The sequence below is a fragment of the Cottoperca gobio genome, chromosome 15 (assembly GCF_900634415.1).
Source record: "Cottoperca gobio chromosome 15, fCotGob3.1, whole genome shotgun sequence".
NCBI lineage: Eukaryota > Metazoa > Chordata > Actinopteri > Perciformes > Bovichtidae > Cottoperca > Cottoperca gobio.
In genome coordinates, this window is record NC_041369.1 from 660225 (window position 1) to 680895 (window position 20671).

General features: G+C 42.4%; 1 protein-coding gene across 1 annotated transcript in view; it reads left to right on the forward strand.

Annotated features, from left to right (window-relative positions):
* LOC115020179 (uncharacterized) overlaps window positions 1-20671 on the forward strand; it is a 47760-nt gene that overhangs the window by 14988 nt on the left and 12101 nt on the right. The window contains exons 2-3 of the mRNA XM_029450127.1: window positions 3030-3781; window positions 11508-11669. Coding sequence (XP_029305987.1) covers window positions 3030-3781; window positions 11508-11669 — 914 coding nt within the window. The remainder of the gene's footprint in view (window positions 1-3029; window positions 3782-11507; window positions 11670-20671) is intronic.

The window sequence follows — 20671 nt, forward strand, 5'->3', positions numbered from 1 at the left end:
CTGGAGCTGCTGCCACCGCGACCCGATCCCGGATAAGCGGTAGACGATGGATGGGTGGATGGATGAACCCGAACTTGTGTTGTCCATAATGCTGCTTAAAATGGAATTGTGACCTGAGTGCAATTCTATATTTGTATGAGCTGCTAAACATTTGAAAGGAATAAAATGCTTGCCATAATCCAGCATCGCATCTAATGATTGAAAATTTAGTAAAACAACAGTTGTTAATATGCTCACAGCAACCACAACACCTCCAAGTTAAAGGGGCAATATACAACATTCAAAGCATCTCTATGATTCTGAGCGCTAATAGTGCTAACAACGGTTGATAGAGCTAACCGTGTCTGAGGGGGAATAGATGGGTGGGCAATACGCTTCCGAGATATTCACTGTGTTTTAAAGCGTCCAGGTTTACTTCTTGGTTATGCTGCTCAGTGCCACTGAATATGCGTAGTAGTGTTTATGTCGCTGGCCCCACCCACAAGTTCCTGCTTGGTGTGATGATTTCACATACTTTTAAATTAAAAATATAAATCCTGCATGGATCAAAGATTAATAATTGACTTAGTTTGTAATTTGATGTGTCCGGTCAACAGTTTCACAGACCTCTCTTTTATAATGGTGGTCTATGGGGAAAATGCTTTTTGGTGTGCAATAGAGATTTTACGCTGCAGAAGCAAAGCTGTCACTAGGTCTTATTATACATCTATGTTATGAGCGCAGAGCAGAGCGACACAGAGCAGCTGGAACTACATCCCACACAGAGGGAGAGAGACTTAATTCTCTGCTTAGGTAGACATTTCCACACTATATCTTTACATAGCAAATAGTTGTTGCTGCTATATTAATGCTCTGAATTGTATATATAGACATTTTAAAGTTAGGGAAATATTGTAGTTTAGGTTTAAACAAATCCATGGTTAATGTTAGGGAAGAATTGTGATCACACATGAACAAAGAATACTTAGTAGGCTAGAGAGACATGTTAATGGTTAATGGAATCCATCATTGACATTCTGTCCTGACAGTCATAATTCACATGGACACTTGGAGTGTTTGTCAGGTAAATACTGTATGTCATAATAGGCCTTTAAACAAATGACTGATGCCTAGAATGATATTGTTTTGGGAGGAGAGTGATTCATTATGTCATGATGTGCACATTCATTATTTATCATTTGTTATTTGAAGAGTTTGAGCTGATTGTTAGATTCTGTTCATATAAAAATCACTGTGTGAAAACAGGGATATTGCACTTTACCTTTTTTTTTGTATTTAAGTAAAAACATTGCTAAACTCTTTGTTTTTGTGTTGAGTCACAGTGGGAAAACAACCTTGTTTAACATGGGAAGAGACCTGGTCCAGAGCCTTTAGAAGCTGATATTTATCGATTTGATTTACTTGTAATTTCATCAAAAGCAAATATTTCAGGGTTTATCCAATGTAAAGATATTTCACATTTTGAGATTGTTTTAGTGGTTCCAAGTTACAATCCAAGTTGAAAATCCACCAATCACTTCCAATCAGATAGCATCATGTTTCTAATTAATTACTGAGTCATTTATCATTCAGTGGAGGCCTCCACCCTTTAAAATCACAACATCCCCTCTGGATTATCTAAACCACACAGATGGTATTGTTCACATGCACACTGCATTTCTACTTTTGCTTTTGCTCTGTGCCTAATATCAATAAGCCAAGCACTTCCATTGAAATTCTCACAACATGCTTAAGAGTAAATCCCCACCAAGGATTCCCTCATACAGAGTTCCCCTCAGAGAGGATAAAAGCATTGGATTTACCACTTAAAATAATTTTTAATCTCATATTTCCCCCAGCAAGATCTCCAATTCACCCTGCAGGATGTCGCCCAACCTCCTTTATTGTCAGGTGTGATATAGCACTCAAAATGGTGTTGCTGCAGTTTTATGTCAAGCTTTTGATTAAACAAATATAACAACCCCTAAATTTAAGGGCCCCTGCATTTTCCTGGTTAACAAGGGAATTATTTTTGTTTAAAAGGTTTAAAAAGGTAGAAAAAAAATGTCCATTTGATCGACAGAGAGACATATCAAATTCCCCACAGTGAGAAAGATACACATATGACTGCTCCGAATAATGGTTTTAACTGGAGCTTCAGATCAAAGCTGGACAGGTACACTTTGTATGGGTCCTGTGGTATTTGAGTGAAGAATGTTGGATTACATTAACACCAGTCTTCAAGCATCCATCTATAAATGTACTTTTGTGATGGTGCATATGGACCATTCATAGTCAATAGACTGGCTCCAGTCCAGAAATAGCCAACTGATGTTGACAGAAGGGTTGAAATACCTGCGCTTCTACAGCCTTTTATTTTGTTCTTAAAACGCCCATAAAATGAATTATAGTTGTACATCAGCCAGATATCTTATAATTTGGCTATTGTAGAAATACCTTAGGTTAAGCAAATCCACTCTCTGGCAGCTCTAACCTTCACTTTGGCTTAACCTCAAGTATTTCATGTTTTTTTGTGTCCTTTGAGGCATATCAGAGACATTTCAGACTGTGTGAAAACATTTAAAACTGGCAGCCCAGGTATGCAAATAGGGAACTCTGTTTTCCCAACAACAGCATCAGTCCTTTTAGCAAAGGCCCCAAAACAACAACCAAAACGTGGCAAGATAGAATGTTTTTCACCTTTTATACCAACGTTGGTTTCTTTTGACTGACAATGATTTTCAAATCTTAACCAAGAACTTATTTTTTTAACCAAATGATGAACGTCCGCTAACCTCATTCAAGTTATTTCAACCCAAACCATAATATTTCCCTAAGAAACTATTTTTTGTGCCTAAACCTAACCAAACGTTAACCATTGCTGTGTCAAATTAGAAAAAATTAATTAATTTGGTAGCCGTGATTTATAACAGTTTTGAAGGGAATGTCATCCTGCCAATAAAGGCATCAGATAAACAAACACAAACAAAGATGATATTATTGCGATGGAGCTCCTAGAATAAATGTATATTTCTTTATCTGTTTAACAGTGAAAGGAGACAGAGATGCGGTACAGGACAGTGAGGTTGTCCTAACCAAAATGAAGCTCTTCAGCAACTTCCAGGAGAGGCTCCTGATGGCCGACGACTCCGCTTCCACCTTCTCCACAGTGTCGGTTTCAGAGCAGAACATCTCGGACCCCACCAAAGCCTCTGAAGTGAATTACAATCTTGATGACAAGTTGGGGCCAGACTACGTGGCCACCATTTTCTCAGACTCTAAACTGCCGAGGTTGTACAAGTTTGAGTCGGAGGACTCTGGAGTAGAGCTGCCCAGTGGAGCTAACTCTCCGTCTACCCCGACAGGCTCTGAGCAGAGCTTCATTGTCCACAGTCGTGAGTCCTCCTGCAACTCCTGCAACCTAAACTCTGACCCTACAACTCTCCCTGATGAACTAGTTACATATGCACAGAGCTCTGAGAATAAACAGGCAGAGGACTCAGTGGATAATAGTGTGAGCACAGCAGGGGATACTCAGGATAATGTGTTCATACACTCAGAGGAACTCAGTTCAGCTGTGAGAGCGGAACTTCACATAGGTGAGGACGTGTCTGAACAGCTCGAGGCCAACAGTGCTGTAAGTGAAAGGACTTGCTTAGAGGACATGAGGCATAGGAAGCAATCCTCAACAGGAGCCTGTGATGACATGACGAGCAATGACTTTGAGCCAGAGCCTATAAGGAGGAGTGCCACCATTGACAGCCTGGAGGAGTACATGGACAAATGTTGCAGACTTAGCGAGGTAAGAAGAACATCATATCCAAACATCAACTGACTCATCCATCCATATTCTTCACCTTATCTGGGTGCAGGCTCTGGTAGACCAGATGTCCTTCTCCCTAGCTGCACCCTCCAGCTCTTCCTTGGGGACCTTCCTTTCTTGTTCCCAGGCCAGATGGGATAGGCTATATAACCTCTCCGGCAACTTCTGGGTCGCCAACAGGGTCTCTTTCTAGTCTAGACATGTTTAATCCAAAAATGTTACACTCAAACATTTGTGTGTTCAGATTGAAGCAAAGCTGTTTACGCAGTCTGTGTATTCACCACAATTAGACAACGTACAAAGGGATGTTAGCTGTAGCTAGCTAGTGACAATGCTACCAACCATGTGTGTGCCGAGTATAATCTGACCCATAGGCTTACTTTTATTTATTTAAATTTTTACAAGTGATGAGAAGGATATTTTACAGTAAAATAAACTAGTCAGTGCTCTCTGGTGGTTAATTACTACAAACATATCTTGTTCTATCTAGAGCGGTCGTTGACCAATCGGAAGGTTGGTGGTTCTTTCCCTCCAGCAGTCTCCATGCCTTGGGCAAGATACTGAATAACTGGTAATGTTTATCACTCCTGATGAGCAGATGTGTGTGTGTGTGTGTGTGTGTGTGTGTGTGTGTGAATGCTGACTGGGCCATAAGACCTTTAGAAAAGCGCTATATAAATGCAGTCCATCCATTTAATCAATCAGGCTCTAGTGTGGTCTCCTAGCTCAGTGTAGCTCAGTTTCTGACTAATCTCAGAACGTATTACTCATTATTAACCTTTTGCTTTCATGTTGGACAAAACATTTATGTGTATGAGTGTGTGGTGTGATTCCAACACTGTTGAAGGACAAGTATGGTTCCTTCCTTTTGGATGAGCTCTGTCATTATCTCTAATTTTAATCACCAGATAATTGCATCACTGTAACTGAAATAAGGTTCACTGAGCCACACTTTGTACAGTGCATTTATAGGTATGAATAACACATGGAGGTCGTACATTTTTCAGATATTGTCTTTAGAGTAGCTGAACAGAAGAATGGAAATGCATGGAAGCTGAACCTGTGCCAGGGACATGACAAAAACATAACTGTACTCATTCATAAGGACCTGCAGGGGCATGTTTCATTCATTTTACAGAAAAAAAAAGAGTTATTATCTTGTTCAGATCCAAAATTAGAGAACAAAGTGGGCTTCACAGAGAGAGCACCTGACAGCTGTGCAAACTGCAAAGTCATAATCATCTTTTTGATGTTCCTGAAAACATCACAGTCAGGCCTTGATTCATTGCCGGTAGCTACTAGAAGGAGAATCTGATACAGCCTTCAGTTTTCCATATGAATGCCTTTTGCTGTTGACTGGAGGAGAACACATTGTGGAAATTATAATGTATGTTTAAAGCAGCTATTAGTAACAATCTTCTTTTCCAAAAGAGAATATAGTTTGAAATAATTAATTAATTATTGGTATTAGCAACGTTTTTACTAATATGCCAATATACTAGTTTCAGTTTTTTCACAAAAAAAAAATCAGTTTGACCACAAACAACATTTTTAAATTCTAAAATGTCTAAACGAATACATTATAATACAATGCGTAATATCAGCAATGCCAATATATAGCTTGGGCTCTTAGAACAGGCGTCTATAGTTACCCGGCTCTTCAAGGCAGTCTCACTTCAAGCTAACGCGTCAGCATGCAAACAAACTCACAATGACAAAACAACAGGCTTATGTTGTACGTTTTACTACTATACCCATATTTGTCTTGCATGTCAGCATGCTAATTTTCAGTAATTAGCACTAAACACAAAGTAGTTTAGCCTGATGGGAATGTCATTAGTTTGCATTATTTGGACATAAACGGAAGTATTTGACAAATCAAAATTATGACCTGATGATGGCCATTGGTTCAAAGTCAAGGTATCATCCTGAGGGGAACATGAATGTCTTTACCAAATTTCATGGCAATCCATCCAGTAGTTGTCACATCCTCCCTGTCTCTTCCTCAAAGATCTTTAAAACCATATCAAGCTCAAAGACCTTTCTGAAGACAAGGCTTTTATTATTGCTGCCACATCAGGCAAACCAAAACATGAGAACCTCCTCACACTGACGGAAGCAGTAAGGTGGGGAGGGCATGCGTTACAGTGCATGGCAGCTTTTTCATGGACTCGCATGTCATGCAGCACCTGTTCATCTGTGCAGAGGGACTGGAGATTTTTCTAGTGATACTGTCGCTGACCACCTGCACCTCTCTCATCTGAACCCATTGCTGCTTTCCAAGCCTAGAGCTTGGCGATCTACCTGGATGCATCAAATAGGTGTCAAATATCTCAAATTACTCACATATTTACCCAGATAAAGGCTCTTTGATAGGTCCCTAGAGCCCCTGTGAGGTAATGGCGTGTGGCAGTGGCTTTTAGGGGCCCAGCATGACGGGCTCTAGTGGTACAATGCTGACAGGCAGTAAGGTGCTGTGGCCCCCACGGTCATCATCATCACTTGTCATCACAGATAATAATGTAATTCCTTTCCCTGCTAAATGAGACTCTGTAGTTTGCGGCAGAGGGATATTGGATTTTTCTTGCCTCAAATATGTGAACATTAAGGTCTTTCTCTGTTTACCCATGTGCCTTTTCTCTTCTACTCTGTTCCTGTGTCCGTCAGCAAGAATGGGTTCTATGATCTCTGCAAGTCTTAAGGTTCAGAGTAGTGCCGAGCTGTCATACTGTGATCATATGGACCTGTTTATCGGCATGTCTGATCCCACACTTGTTATCCATTTTCAAAGGACACTTACCTCATCAGTGCAATCAATGCAAAGACTCCAAGCTGCATTAATAAGAAGGATCTTGCATTTCAGTAATGTTATGCCTAACAGATATATGGACTACATTCAATCCAACTTAAATTTAGACATTACAGCCAGTACATGTAACACTATAACCCCCCCCCCCCCCCCCCCCCCCCTTTTAGTACAGCAGGCTTTTCACCAGCCTTCGAGTGAGGCCGTACGAAACAGCTATAACATTTCTGCCTCACAAACTCGTACAAACTTGCTCTTTCTGAATATACCCCAACATTAAAGGGCAGGTTCAGGTTCTATGTTTACTTAAAACAAGATAGTATTTAAAATGCCATGATGTGCACTGAAACACTTTTTGGTTGCTGTTGGCACACAGTGGTTGTAAAGATATACATTAAATAGGAATTGTACAAAATAAAGAATGGAAAAAGAGCAGGTGTGATAAGCTAAATCAAATCAAATGTATTTATATAGCCCAATATCACAAATTATACATTTGTCTCAGTGTGCTTTACAGACTGTACAGGATACGACCCCTTCTGTCCTTATATACCCTCGCATCGCACAAGGAAAAACTTCCTAAAAGAAACCCCATAATTAAAGGGGGAAAAAAGCTAAGGTTTTATCCCACACCATTTTGGTCAATATAAAAGTGCTTTAGTTTGTCACTATTTTAAAAATTCTTGAATTCTTGTTATTGTTTATTGATATTTTCTAAATGTGTATTTGAGTTGTATAACTGAAAAATTACTTATACTAATTACTATAATACTAATTATGTTATTAATCTTGTTACCCGGCTCTTTGATAGACACTGCAGTTGTGCAACCCTGTTAGAGCTACACATTCTTACAGGTGAGCGACCTGACCTCACAGAATAAAAACTGAAAATATGCTAACTGTGCACATCAAAGATGGCAACAACTGGAGCCCCAGAGGACATACACATTCAAAAAGCTAAGTTGTCTTTGACAAACCAGAAATAACTTTTTTTTTACCTTACTTATGAAACAACTAAAATGTGACTTCACATATATTTTCATCAAAAGACTAAGAGTGAAACCAAATCAAAGTCAGGTGCCAAAACTAACACTGGACAGAAGGAAACTACAGCACATAGTGTGCTCCAGTTTCTGCCTGGCTGCTTTGAAAGATATAGTGCAGGCAAGTGAGGCAGAAACACTATCTGTGTGGGTTGAAAAGACGGGGGTCTGGGGGGAGAAGCAGTGTACGTGCTCTGCTCGTACCTTCCTCCTATCTGGATGCTGCACACATCTGGTGCTTCATTCCTTTCCAACACTGTCATGTTTGGGAAAGGATTTTGGATACAGCTAAGATACTGGAAACATACAAGTGAAGGTGTCAGCTTCCACAGTGATCAGGCTCTTATTTTAAATGTAAAAGAGGGAAAAATTACATCTTAAAATAAAATATCACCCAATTTTTCACCTAACCCTTTTCACAAAAATAACTGGACTCGTCCCATAAAACACGACAGTAAATAATATGCTCACTCAAACATTAAAAACATTTATCCCACTTAATTAACACAGAAAGAGTCTCTGTAGCCACACAGAGGAAACACATATACATATATACATACATACATACATATATACATGTTTCTTATTTCACAAAGGACACATCCTGTGTTTGTTTGACCCTCCCCAACCTTCTCGGACTTCCACAGGCTTTCAGTAGAAACAGATTTGTGATATGTCAAGAATAAATGTCATCGAGGATAACAATATGTTTTTAATTGACATTGCTGTTTTGTTGAATGGAAACATCACTTTTAGCAGCGTATAAATGATAATACATAACATATACAATTCTCCTGGCTCTCTTCCTCACAAGGCTTCATTTATCGTCCTCCTAAAGGCCTAAACTAAATGCTGATTATTCTTGTTCAAACATTTCTTAAGGCCCTGTCACAGTTCCGTATGGCATAAACGTATGCTGGCGTATATTAAAATTAGCATATACAATGTATATGAACGTATACAGAGCCTATTGATAGCGTATCACTTACTCTTACCTCTTGTAATACTACTACTACTAATAAAAAAAAGTAAAATAATTTGATGAACTGATGAGCGCGATCACTTTTTATATATGGTCAGATTTCAAAGTGTACCTCACCTACATATCATTTGTGTTCTGATTCTGTATAATGTCAATAGCTGATGGTTCTCTAGGTATTCATTACCTTGACAACAAAGTAAGTTTACTACTTTTGTAGCCTACTCACCAACACAAGAAAGTTCAACTGCTTCCCCAGATGTGGTCTTTATAATCTTTATTTTTCTTTGTCGAAGAGAACACTAATCCACATATGGATCAATCAATCAGCAGGCTGTCTGTATTGTTGTGTGACGGTACGAACAGTGTTATGACGTCAGATAGCATCTATTGATCATATGATTAACGTTCTTATTTTATTGGTTGGCTTTTTAAATCGCCTGTGGGAAAACTCCCAAAAAACTGCCAAATAAAAACGTTTCGGATTCCGTGTGGATATGCTCAAAGAGATACAGTAGATGGGCTCAAATCTTTAAATTTAGGTGCTATTTAAATGCCCAAATTATTGGCATTTGGTGTGAAAAGACCTTAAGACTAGAGGCACAAATGGGACTCCTGGTGTGACACTCACTAATGTTCACATCAGACCATATTACATTCAGTGTTGCTTGCCAACAGCACGATCTGTGGATCACTCAGTGGTCTCTGTGGGGCCGTAGATAAGATCAGCCCCAGCCCTGATAATGTGCCTGTCTCTGCCAGAAGGCTTCTGGTTACAGACCCTCCCCCTCATCAACAACTACCCTGAGGAAGTGAGGGTCATCTCCTGGAAGGAATACCCTTCCTTATCTTAATTAGCCACCAAAAAACCATGAGTGGTCTGGTAGCCTGGATGCAGTAAAGAGGCTCCAAGGAGTCAATAGATGAGTAAATCCAACTGATAAATATAACATTAACCCTTGGAACCTGATTATGCATTTTGTGTCCAAAACTGTTGGGGTTGATGGAACAGAGAGAGTTATCCAACAAGGCAAAGTTGAGGAGGATTACAAAGTGTGGTGATAAGTTCTCCTCGTGACCCTTTTCACATTACACAAACTAATTTGACCCATTGTTAATGTAAATAAATAATGATAGTGTGGCTTTGATTTCAGCTCAAGATTTCAAAACATTTCCAAGTATAATTTCCCAGTTAGCTGTAGTTAAACCGAATGCCTCAAAGGATGATGAACCTCTTATTATGTATTATGACACAATGAAAGAAGGTTCAACGCAATTAAAAGTGTCCACCGTACAGTGTTGTTTCGGAACGGGTAAAAACGGTTAGGTAAAGAGCCTGTGTGAGCCACACTGGGTTTTTCCGTTAGAGGAAGTGAGTGATGTCAGCCTGTTATGGCTGCTGGCCCATTGTTTGGCCAGTGTTTTCATCACAGTTCCCAGTGGCCTGACTGGAGATTCAGTGTCCGCAGCACAGGAAAGAGTGGGTAACTCCCGACCTGAGCCTACATCCTGCTTTTGTTGGGATACTTTAAGAAATGTTGATCATTGGGTAAGAATGTTCTCAAATTTAATTTTCTTTCTTTACATTGCTGAAAAACTGCACATATTTATATGTCAGACACATAGACTCAACATGTTTTCAGCCTTTTCCTCCTTTTCTGGGTTCCTGATGATACAGCAACTGTAGTCGTTTCCCTCTCAATAGCAGTATATGATATCCCTCTCTATAATGCAACGTGTGTTGCTTGTGTTACAACGCCTTCATTTCTACCATGGGAATGTGGAAAATAAGACAATTCGTCAAAGCAATATTCAAGATGTAATCCAGACAACAGAATGATATCAGTTGAAAATGATCCTGTTTATTTTCCTGCTGATTTGAAAAGGTTTTTTAAAAGTAGTTTAAAGATTGATTTGTTAGTCCTGGGCGGTTCTGCAGGTTAATCATTTAAATGATTATTAATTATTTAAATAATAAATTCTTGTTCCATTGGCCACTATTAGATTTATGTATTTTCTTTTTTAGTGTACACACTTTTATTTTGTTCATATTTCACCATGTCAAGTATAGCTAACTCTTTATTATGGAAATTAAATTGTCATAATTAGAGGAAACAGAACATGGTGATTTCTCAATAACCTGCATGTTCTCATCTAAAATCATAATTATATCAACACTCTTCCATTATGATTCAAAGAAAGCGATTTGTATTTGAAAATGTATGAGGTTCACAGTAAACTTGGTCATGATCAATGTCTATATTCCATGTTTAGGTTTAAGGACTTGATGATACGACAGCCAACAGTTCCGCATGAATTTTAAACCAGCTTCAAAAATCCAGACTGATGTCAAATCAACATTCAAATCTGCATAACTCTTTACACTTTATTCTCGTACGGAGAACGGGGTGTGGGTACGTATAGTGCAGACAATGAAACAAACTTGCAGTATCTGAAGAGAAGAACTTCGATTTCTTATGCTGGATATAAGGCCAAGCGTCATTCTGAGACGCCAGTGCCATCCTGGCTTGGGTCTGTACCTTTTGGTCACCTTATTAAAATGGGTTGTAAAGGCCTCTAAGAAAAGGCTGAACATACTGTACATCATCCTGCTATACACAGCTTCTAGCCCTTTTAAATTTCACTATATCAGTGTCCGTGGAGATTTAGTCGCATGATAATCTGAGAAGCTTTTCCATCCTGACAAGAGTAATACAATGATGTCTTGCATCAATTAAAATTAATGCACATCAGTAATGCCAAAATATTACCCTCCTTTCAGATCCAACACCATTCAAAAGTTAAGCCTCAGAGAAAAAAAAGGACTTTTCTCCCAGCTGGTATCCAGACTAACCTGCACAGCTTCTGTTTGTCCAGGCACAGCAGGCAAGTTCCAACCCTCTGGGTTCAGGCCTGGGTTACCTGGAGCACATCTGCCAACTCATTGAGAAGATGGGCCAGCTGCAGGAGACCAACCTCCGGCTTCAGAGGTACATCTGCAGCCTGCAGAAGGACGGCAGGATGTCTAAGACCAAAGAGGTGTGTATTTCTGATGTATTATTGTCTGTCTGATTGCAAATCACGTTGAGAAATCCCAGGATGCAAAGCCGAAAGAGCAGATTTGAATCTCTGAAAAGATTGTGTTGAATGTCTGAAACGTTTTAAAACCTTATATACACAGATTTGTAACAATACATTGTCATAGTGAAGCAATTGTTTCTGACATTGAATCTTATTTCCAAATGTTTGAATCCTGTTTTGTAGTTTAACAACCATTACTTACACATCTTAGTTTTAATGTTTTCATATGTGATCATTATTTAACATTGTACAGTTGTTCTGGATCATTATAATCCTAAATGAGAGTACCAAATATCATGTAAAGTACATACCCAGACCCAGATCCAAGAGAAACTCTTCAAGCCAGCATTCTGAAAAACAATGTCAGATGGCAATTACAACACATTTGCCTTTCTTCTAGAAAAGAAGAAACTTCTAGTAAGTGAACATAACATGTTTAAAGTTTGGGACAGTAAACAGTGTGTGAGTGCCACTAAATCCAGAGCCTGCTGTCCTGACTAACTCAGATCTATCAAACTACATTTGTGTTGTTTTGCAATGTTTTATCATATATTGACTTTTAGCCACGATGGACATCTTCACTGTGCAGTGAGCTAAAACGTTTTATTAGGTTCATTGCTCCAAATATTGTCCTAATAAAGACCAAATCTATCCAAGTCATCAAAGTTGAACGGACATTTTTTAAACAAATCAATATTTATGGCGTTTGTTTTGACTTGTGTATTCATTTGCTCATCATTGTAACTACCAGAAAGAAATTGAATGCAATATTAATAATACTAATTCTACATTTTACTTGAATAGCGCTTTTCTAGAAACTCAAAGACGCTTGACAGAGTAAGTAAAACAAAAATAAATAAATAAACAAACAAACAAAAAGGGAGGAGAAGAGACAGTCAGAGTTTTAAGGCAGTGTTGAACAGGTGAGTCTTAAGTGATGTTTTGAATGTGGTGAGTGAGGAGGAGTCTGAGGGTTTGAGGTAGAGAGTTCCAGAGGGTGGGAGCAGTATGGAGAAGGCCCTGTCACCCCCCCCCCCCATCCGGACCAAGTCCAGATCCTGATTCCTGGTCTTAACCAGGAGGTTAGCAGCAGCGGAGCGGTGTGGTCACGGGTCCAGGAGTGGGTGAGAGGACGGACAGCGGAGTTCTGGATGTATTGGAGTTTGTTGATGATTTTTGAGGGTGAACCATAGAGGAGGCCGTTACAGTAGTCTAGACGGGAGGTGAGGAAGGCGTGGATGAGGGTTTCTGCAGCTGTGGAGCAGAGGGATGGACGGAGACGGGCGATGTTGTTGAGATGGAAGAAGGCTGTCTTGGTGATCTGTTTAGTGTGTTGGTCAAAGGAGAGGGTTTGATCAAAGATGATACCAAGATTCCAGATGTGAGGGGAGGTGGAAACTGAGGAAGCGTCAATGTTGAGGGTGAGGTTGTGGGTGGATTTGGAGAGCGTTTTTGGTCCAATGATGAGGATTTAGGATTTATCACAGTTTAGTTTGAAGAAATCAATTTGAAGCCAGAATTTTATTTCAGTGATGCAGTTTGTCTGGATAGAGTGGGTAGCAGTGAAGATTTGGTGGAGATGGATTTCATCGGCAAAGCAGTGGAATCGGAGACCATGACGGCGGATTAAGTGACCAAGAGGGGCCGAGAACTGAACCTTGGGGGAGGGGAGCGGTGGGGGATTTGCAGTTATCAATGGAGATGAACTGGTGCTGGTGTTTGAGTCGAGAGGCTACAGTGCGTTCCAAAGCTTTGGACAGAAAGGGTAGGTTGGAGATTGGTCTGAAGCTATTTGGGGTGCCCAAATATGCCATATGCGTCAGTGAGCTGATACTGTCATTTGATTTGTGCAACATCTGTGTGGGTCCATCCATCCATCCATCGTCTACCGCTTATCCGGGATCGGGTCGCGGGGGCAGCAGCTCCAGTAAGGAACCCCAATCTTCCCTTCTCCGGGCCACATCCTCCAGCTCCGACTGGGGGATCCCGAGGCGTTCCCAGGCCAGAGAGGAGATATAATCTCTCCACCGAGTCCTGGGTCTTCCCCGGGGTCTCCTCCCAGCTGGACGTGCCTGGAACACCTCCCTAGGGAGGCGCCCAGGTGGCATCCTTACTAGATGCCCGAACCACCTCAACTGGCTCCTTTCAACGTAAAGGAGCAGCGGCTCTACTCCGAGTCTCTCACGGATGGCTGAGCTTCTCACCCTATCTCTAAGGGAGACGCCAGCCACCCGTCTGAGAAAACCCATTTCGGCCGCTTGTACCCGTGATCTCGTTCTTTCGGTCATGACCCAGCCTTCATGACCATAGGTGAGGGTAGGAACGAAGATCGACCGGTAGATTGAGAGCTTTGCCTTCTGGCTCAGCTCTCTTTTCGTCACAACGGTGCGGTAAAGTGACTGTAATACCGCCCCCGCTGCTCCGATTCTCCGGCCAAACTCTCGCTCCATTGTCCCCTCACTCGCAAACAAGACCCCGAGGTACTTAAACTCCTTCACTTGGGGTAATGGCTCATTCCCTACCCGGAGTAGACAATCCACCGGTTTCCTGCTGAGAGCCATGGCCTCAGATTTGGAGGTGCTGATCCTCATCCCAACCGCTTCACACTCGGCTGCGAACCGATCCAGTGACTGTTGAAGGTCACAGACCGATGATGCCATAAGGACCACATCATCTGCAAAGAGCAGCGATGAGATCCTCATGTCACCGAACTGCAACCCCTCTCCTCCACGACTACGCCTCGATATCCTATCCATGAAAATCACGAACAGGATTGGTGATAAAGCGCAGCCCTGGCGGAGGCCAACATTCACTGGAAACGAGTCCGACTTACTGCCGAGTATTCGGACACAACTCTCGCTTTGGGCGTACAGGGATTGGATGGCCCTCAAAAGTGACCCCCTCACCCCATACTCCCGCAGCACCTCCCACAGTATCACCCGGGGGACCCGGTCATATGCCTTCTCCAGATCCACAAAACACATGTAGACCGGATGGGCGTACTCCCAGGCCCCCTCCAGGATCCTTGCGAGAGTGAAGAGTTGGTCCGTTGTTCCACGACCAGGACGGAATCCGCATTGTTCCTCTTCAATCAGAGGTTCGACTACCGGCCGAACCCTCCTTTCCAGTACCTTGGAGTAGACTTTACCAGGGAGGCTGAGAAGTGTGATACCCCTGTAGTTGGCACACACTCTCTGGTCCCCCTTTTTAAATAGGGGAACCACCACCCCGGTCTGCCAACCCCTAGGCACTGTCCCAGACTTCCACGCAATGTTGACGAGGCGTGTCAACCAAGACAGCCCCTCAACACCCAAAGCCTTCAGCATTTCTGGACGGATCTCATCAACCCCTGCGGCTTTGCCACTGTGGAGTTGTTTGACTACCTCAGTGACTTCCATCAGGGAAATTGACGATGATCCCCCATCAGCTTCCAGCTCTGCCTCAACCATAGAGGGCGTGTTAGTCGGATTCAGGAGTTCCTCAAAGTGCTCCTTCCACCGGCCGATAACCTTCTCAGTTGAAGTCAGCAGGGTCCCACCCTTGCTGTACACAGCTTGGATGGTTCCTCGCTTCCCCCTCCTGAGGTGCCGGATGGTTTTCCAGAAGCACCTTGGTGCCGACCGAAAGTCCTTCTCCATAGCTTCTCCGAACTTCTCCCACACCCGCTGCTTTGCCTCTGATACGGCAGAAGCTGCCGCCCTTCTAGTCCTTCGATACCCTGCAACTGTTTCCGGAGTCCTCCCGGATAACATAACCCGGAAGGACTCCTTCTTCAGTCGGACGGCTTCCCTGACCACCGGGGTCCACCACGGTGTTCGAGGGTTACCGCCCCTTGAGGCACCTAAGACCTTGAGACCACAGCTCATCACCGCAGCTTCAGCAATAGAGGTTTTGAACATCGCCCACTCAGGTTCAATGCCCCCAACCTCCACAGGGATGGCTGAAAAGCTCCGCCGGAGGTGTGAGTTAAAGATCCCCAGGACAGGGGCTTCCTCCAGACTGTTCCCAGTTCACCCGCACTACCCGTTTGGGTTTACCAGGTCTGTCCAGAGTCTTCCCCCACCCCTTGATCCAACTCACCACCAGATGGTGATCAGTCGACAGCTCCGCCCCTCTCTTCACCCGAGTGTCCAAAACATGCGGCCTCAGGTCAGATGATACGATTACGAAATCGATCATTGACCTTTGGCCTAGGGTGCTCTGGTACCACGTGCACTTATGAGCATCCTTATGTTCGAACATGGTGTTTGTTATGGCCATTCCATGGCTAGCACAGAAGTCCAATAACAAACGACCGTTCGGGTTTAGATCAGGGAGGCCCTTCCTCCCAATCACGCCTCTCCAGGTGTCTCCATCGTTTCCCACGTATGCGTTGAAGTCTCCCAGCAAGACTACGGAGTCCCCTACTGGAGCCCCCTGCAGGGCTCCATTCAGGGTCTCCAAGAAGGCCGAATACTCAGAACTGCGGTTTGGGGCATAGGCACAAACAACAGTCAGAGTTTTCCCCCCCATAACCCGAAGGCGTAGGGAGGCGACCCTCTCGTCCACCGGGATAAACTCCAACATAGCGGTGCTCAGCTCATCTGTGTGGGTGGGAATTAAAAATGTTTCTATCAAGATAACCAGATGGGAGGCTGTGGTACAATGTGTATCGGTATATAAACAGCCATGTGAGGCTGTGCACCACCAATATAGCAGCATGTCCAGTAAAGTTGGGTGTAATTACCTGGAGCGACACACTGGCTAATGTTTGTTTGGTCTTATAAGTCAGATATATCATTATAACAAATTGGATGTTGAAATGACAGCTATTTACAACTTGTAAATGCATGTACGCAGCATTAACCCCATCTGTTACTCTGTGACACTGTATGGTGCTCAGAGTCGTGATTCCAATTAGAGAGTAATGTAACTTTTTCAAAAACACTTTATTTCCCTATTTTTCATTAGTACAATTACTTTAAAATAAAGTGCTTGAATAAGAAAAAATCTATACATGTAAAATAAATAAAAAACTATCCAATAAAAACTTGTGCAAAGTGTAATTCATCATCACTGATGGAACAGATAATATTTTTAAAACACCAACGTTGTTTAAAAGTGTCTGTCTCCTATATGTTTATAAAACCTGAACTCGAGCCAGAGTCTTGCTCATTGCTCATGCCCTTTTCTGTTTTCCACTCTGTTCTTTCTGCTTATGTAAATCGCCATTTTGGCTTCTCCTGAGAGGAAGTTTAGGAGCTGCGACTTTTCATTGTTATCTTTTTTGTATGCAGCTCCCATGATAGTAAAAAGTAAAAACTACATTAACAATTTACTGTGTGGATGGCCCGCCGGCGGGCCCACGGTGCATTTTCACAGATGTTGTATCTTGGCCTTTGTTGTGTACAGTCCACCATGCTGGACTGTACACCCAATGCCACATACTCAGAGAAATCTTAGAATCTCGTCTATTTAGTGAGCAAAACGGTTTTGAGATCACATTCACAACAGCAAGTACAATAGGCATCTCACACTAGCAAGCAAACACAAAATCAAAATAACTTTAAGCCAACTCACCTATGAAGTCTCATCATAATCCTGTAATCAGTAATAATCCAAAAAAAACAAACACTCCTGTGTCATTGCCAAAGGGCCATACAATCGTTTCCGGTAAAAATATATCCATCATGAACATCGATCGTCACATTGTCAAAAGCCCACGAACAGCTGTTGCAATCTTTGAAATCAGCTGATCGATGTGTACAATTTTGTGACCATACACGGTAAAAACAATATCTCTAGCATTTAGCGCTGTTTCGACGCTTCTAAAACGGATGCCAAATTATGACCTTTCGATTGACACCTCATTTGAGCCAATCCGAGCTTCCATGTTATGGGTACGTTCAGATGAGACCCAGGCGCAGAACACTAGACTCTGGAAAGTAAGGTTAAATAGTTTATTAAAGCAATACTTTATAGTAGGCAGATGGCAGGCGGGCGGGCGGGCGGGCAGGAGTTGAGCGACAAGTTATGCTGTGATCCGGGGTAGTAGAAACAACAATCTGGCGATGAGTACCTGGAAGACCGGTGTAGATAAACTGTGCTTGGATGAGTTTATTGTAGACAGATGAGCAGATTGGAGTTGAATGAGATCAGCTGCTGAAGTCTTTGGCTACGCCCCTGCCACATACACACACACAAAGAGACAGGGAAAACATGGACCAGAAAACACTAGGGATACAGATGGGACCGTGACATTCCATGCGTTATCTACAGCCATCAAGAGCCAATGAATGTCAACTTCATAAGGAGGTACCAGCCCTCTTCTTTTGTTTACAGATGGAGTTGGCTTATTGTGTAGCTTTAGACATATCAGTTGAATGGGTTTTATTTGACAAATGTTATTATTTTTTGCATAATTGTATTTATTATATACAAAATACAAATAAAACACAAATATATTACAAAAAATGTGTTTATACTTCACTTACTTTGTGTCATTACTACTGACAAGGAATATTGGGTATATAATAGTTATTTATGATAGTTATTTATGGCCTTTTTATCAATAAATATTATAATATCTCCAAATGCACAGCTTGTGAACGCCTGGTGTTGCTCTCAGAAAAACTTGTCTAATAAGTTCAGTTTTTATGCCTTTGTTCTGAAATTTGAACCTGAAATTGGTAATACTTGATGCTATGTTCCTATTGTGTTTTCCAGCTCTTACCTGCCAGCTATAACCATCTTCAGGCATCTTTTTCAACAAAAACATTCAGGCGAAGTGTATTTTCTTCAAATTCAGTATATTCAGACCACTATTACTCAGTGCCAGAAGCACTTGGAGTGATTATTCACTGTTTTGCAAGAACAATAAGTGAGTTATCTTTTGAATGAGACCAAAATCATGCATCTGGTTGAAGAGCAGCCAATTTATTTTGGGTATGTCATTTGTAGGTATTTTCACGTAAATTCGGGTTAAAAAGACTAAAAATCAATGTTAAAAGAGAGCCCTCCCTGTGTTCCATTTTGTTTTCTCGAAAGCAATTGAAATTGCCAATTGTTCCCATTATATTAATAAATATATTTTATTTATCATAACCATCTGGTTTTATGTTACTCCATTTTCGCTTGCCGAGCCGGGTCGTAACACTCAGTAAAAACATGGTTTTCTCATGTAGTTGACAAAACGGACAATTATTTAAAACAGCAGGATTAATAACAGAAATAAAAGCGTTGGAAGCGATAGCACCATGTAAAATCCTCCACTGAAGGTTGGCAGTCCGCTTTTTGAGGGGAGGTTTGTATAAAATCCTCCACTGTGGGCCCAGTCTGTTGCTCCACACAGTGGAAGGTCTTCTGCACAGGCTTTTTCTGTTGATGCTTTATAGCATAGAAAGTTTTTTTGTCTACTCTGTGCAACAACAGTTTTGCCGGGTTAGTGACCTTGAGCAGGGGGCCGCTCAGTTCTCCCAGCCCTGGGCTCAGGTAGAATTCTGGAAATGGGTCCGCTGGGTCTGGAACAGTCTTTCCCTGGCTATATTTGATGAGGAGGCTCCTCTTCTCTCCAGTGAGCCTTTGGTTCCAGAGTGCCAGGATCCTCTGGGCCACCCAAATAGAGTTCCAAAATCCTACCTTTAAAATACATCTGAGGGAGCAGCCATTTCCATTTGGAAATCCTTCCCTCAATCTTCTCAGTGACGTTCTCTCAGTTCTTCTGGACTATATTCTCTTTTCCTAAAAATACACCTAGATATTTTATTCCATCTCTTCTTCAGGTGAGGCTCTGGGGAAGAACTGGGAGACCGCCACGCCACTCCCCGACAGCGACTGCTCCACTTTTCGAATTCACCCTTGCTGCCGATGCCGTGCTAAAATCTTTTACAATATTGGTTAAAATATCTGCTTCCTTCTGGCTTCCAATGACAACAATGATATCATCCGCATAAGCTGATAAAACAATGCTGCTACTAAAACCGGGTAAAAACAGACCCTGTAGGTTGGAGCGTATTTTTCTGAGGAGAAGTTCAAGAGAGAGCGCATAGAGCATTCCCGACAGAACACAGCCCTGCCGGACGCCTCTACACACTCACACAGACTACCATTGAAATTCAGCACACTCTCAACTTCACTGTATAACATCTTGATCTTAGCTGAACCCAAACTTCTCCATCACTTTCCCGAGGAAGTTGTGCGCAACACAGTAGGTCTGGTGTCTGTAGATGACCTGCTCCATAGCCCCCCCCCCCAGCTTGGTGGCCAGGGCCTTGGACAGAAACTTGTAATCCACACACAGCAAAGACACAGGGCACCAGTTACCGATGTCCGGCAGGTTTCCCTTATTAGCCAGAAGTGTTATTACGGCTCTGCGGCAGGACATCGGCATGGAACCAGAGGCCAGACTTTCATTAAAAAACTCCTAAAAGATAATTTGCTAAAATGTCCCAGAAGGCTTTAAAAAACGCGGCTGTGAGGCTGTCGATGCCGGGAGCTCACCGTCCTTGCATGGCCTGTAGAGCGACCTACAGTTCCCGCACAGGCCCCTCGAGCTGTGAGTTGGTCTCCTCGTCACCTAGAATATTGTGGTCATTTTCTCCATTACTTTTCCCCACACCACATAAGTTAACACCACATACCTCGTGTGCCAGGTCGGACACAACCGGAGTGGCTGATGGACAGCCCTCCGCCGGAATGGCTGGCGGAGAGCCCTCCGCTGCAGCAGTCACCCCTCCTGGACCAGAGGGAGCTGGGTCCCCGCGCCTAGGACAAGCTCAGCGTGTTCATCCGTGCCAGTGACTTAATACTGCTGTGTCCAACCTTTCCCCCACAGCTAAACCAATCTCCTCTACGCTACACGGGAAACCGGCAGAAATCTTAATGCCATGTTTCCTCGTGAGCTTGGCGAATTCCCCATTTACCATGGCGTCAAACGCCGACCGGCGAGACACCGGCAAGAGAAAACCCCACACACACCTCAA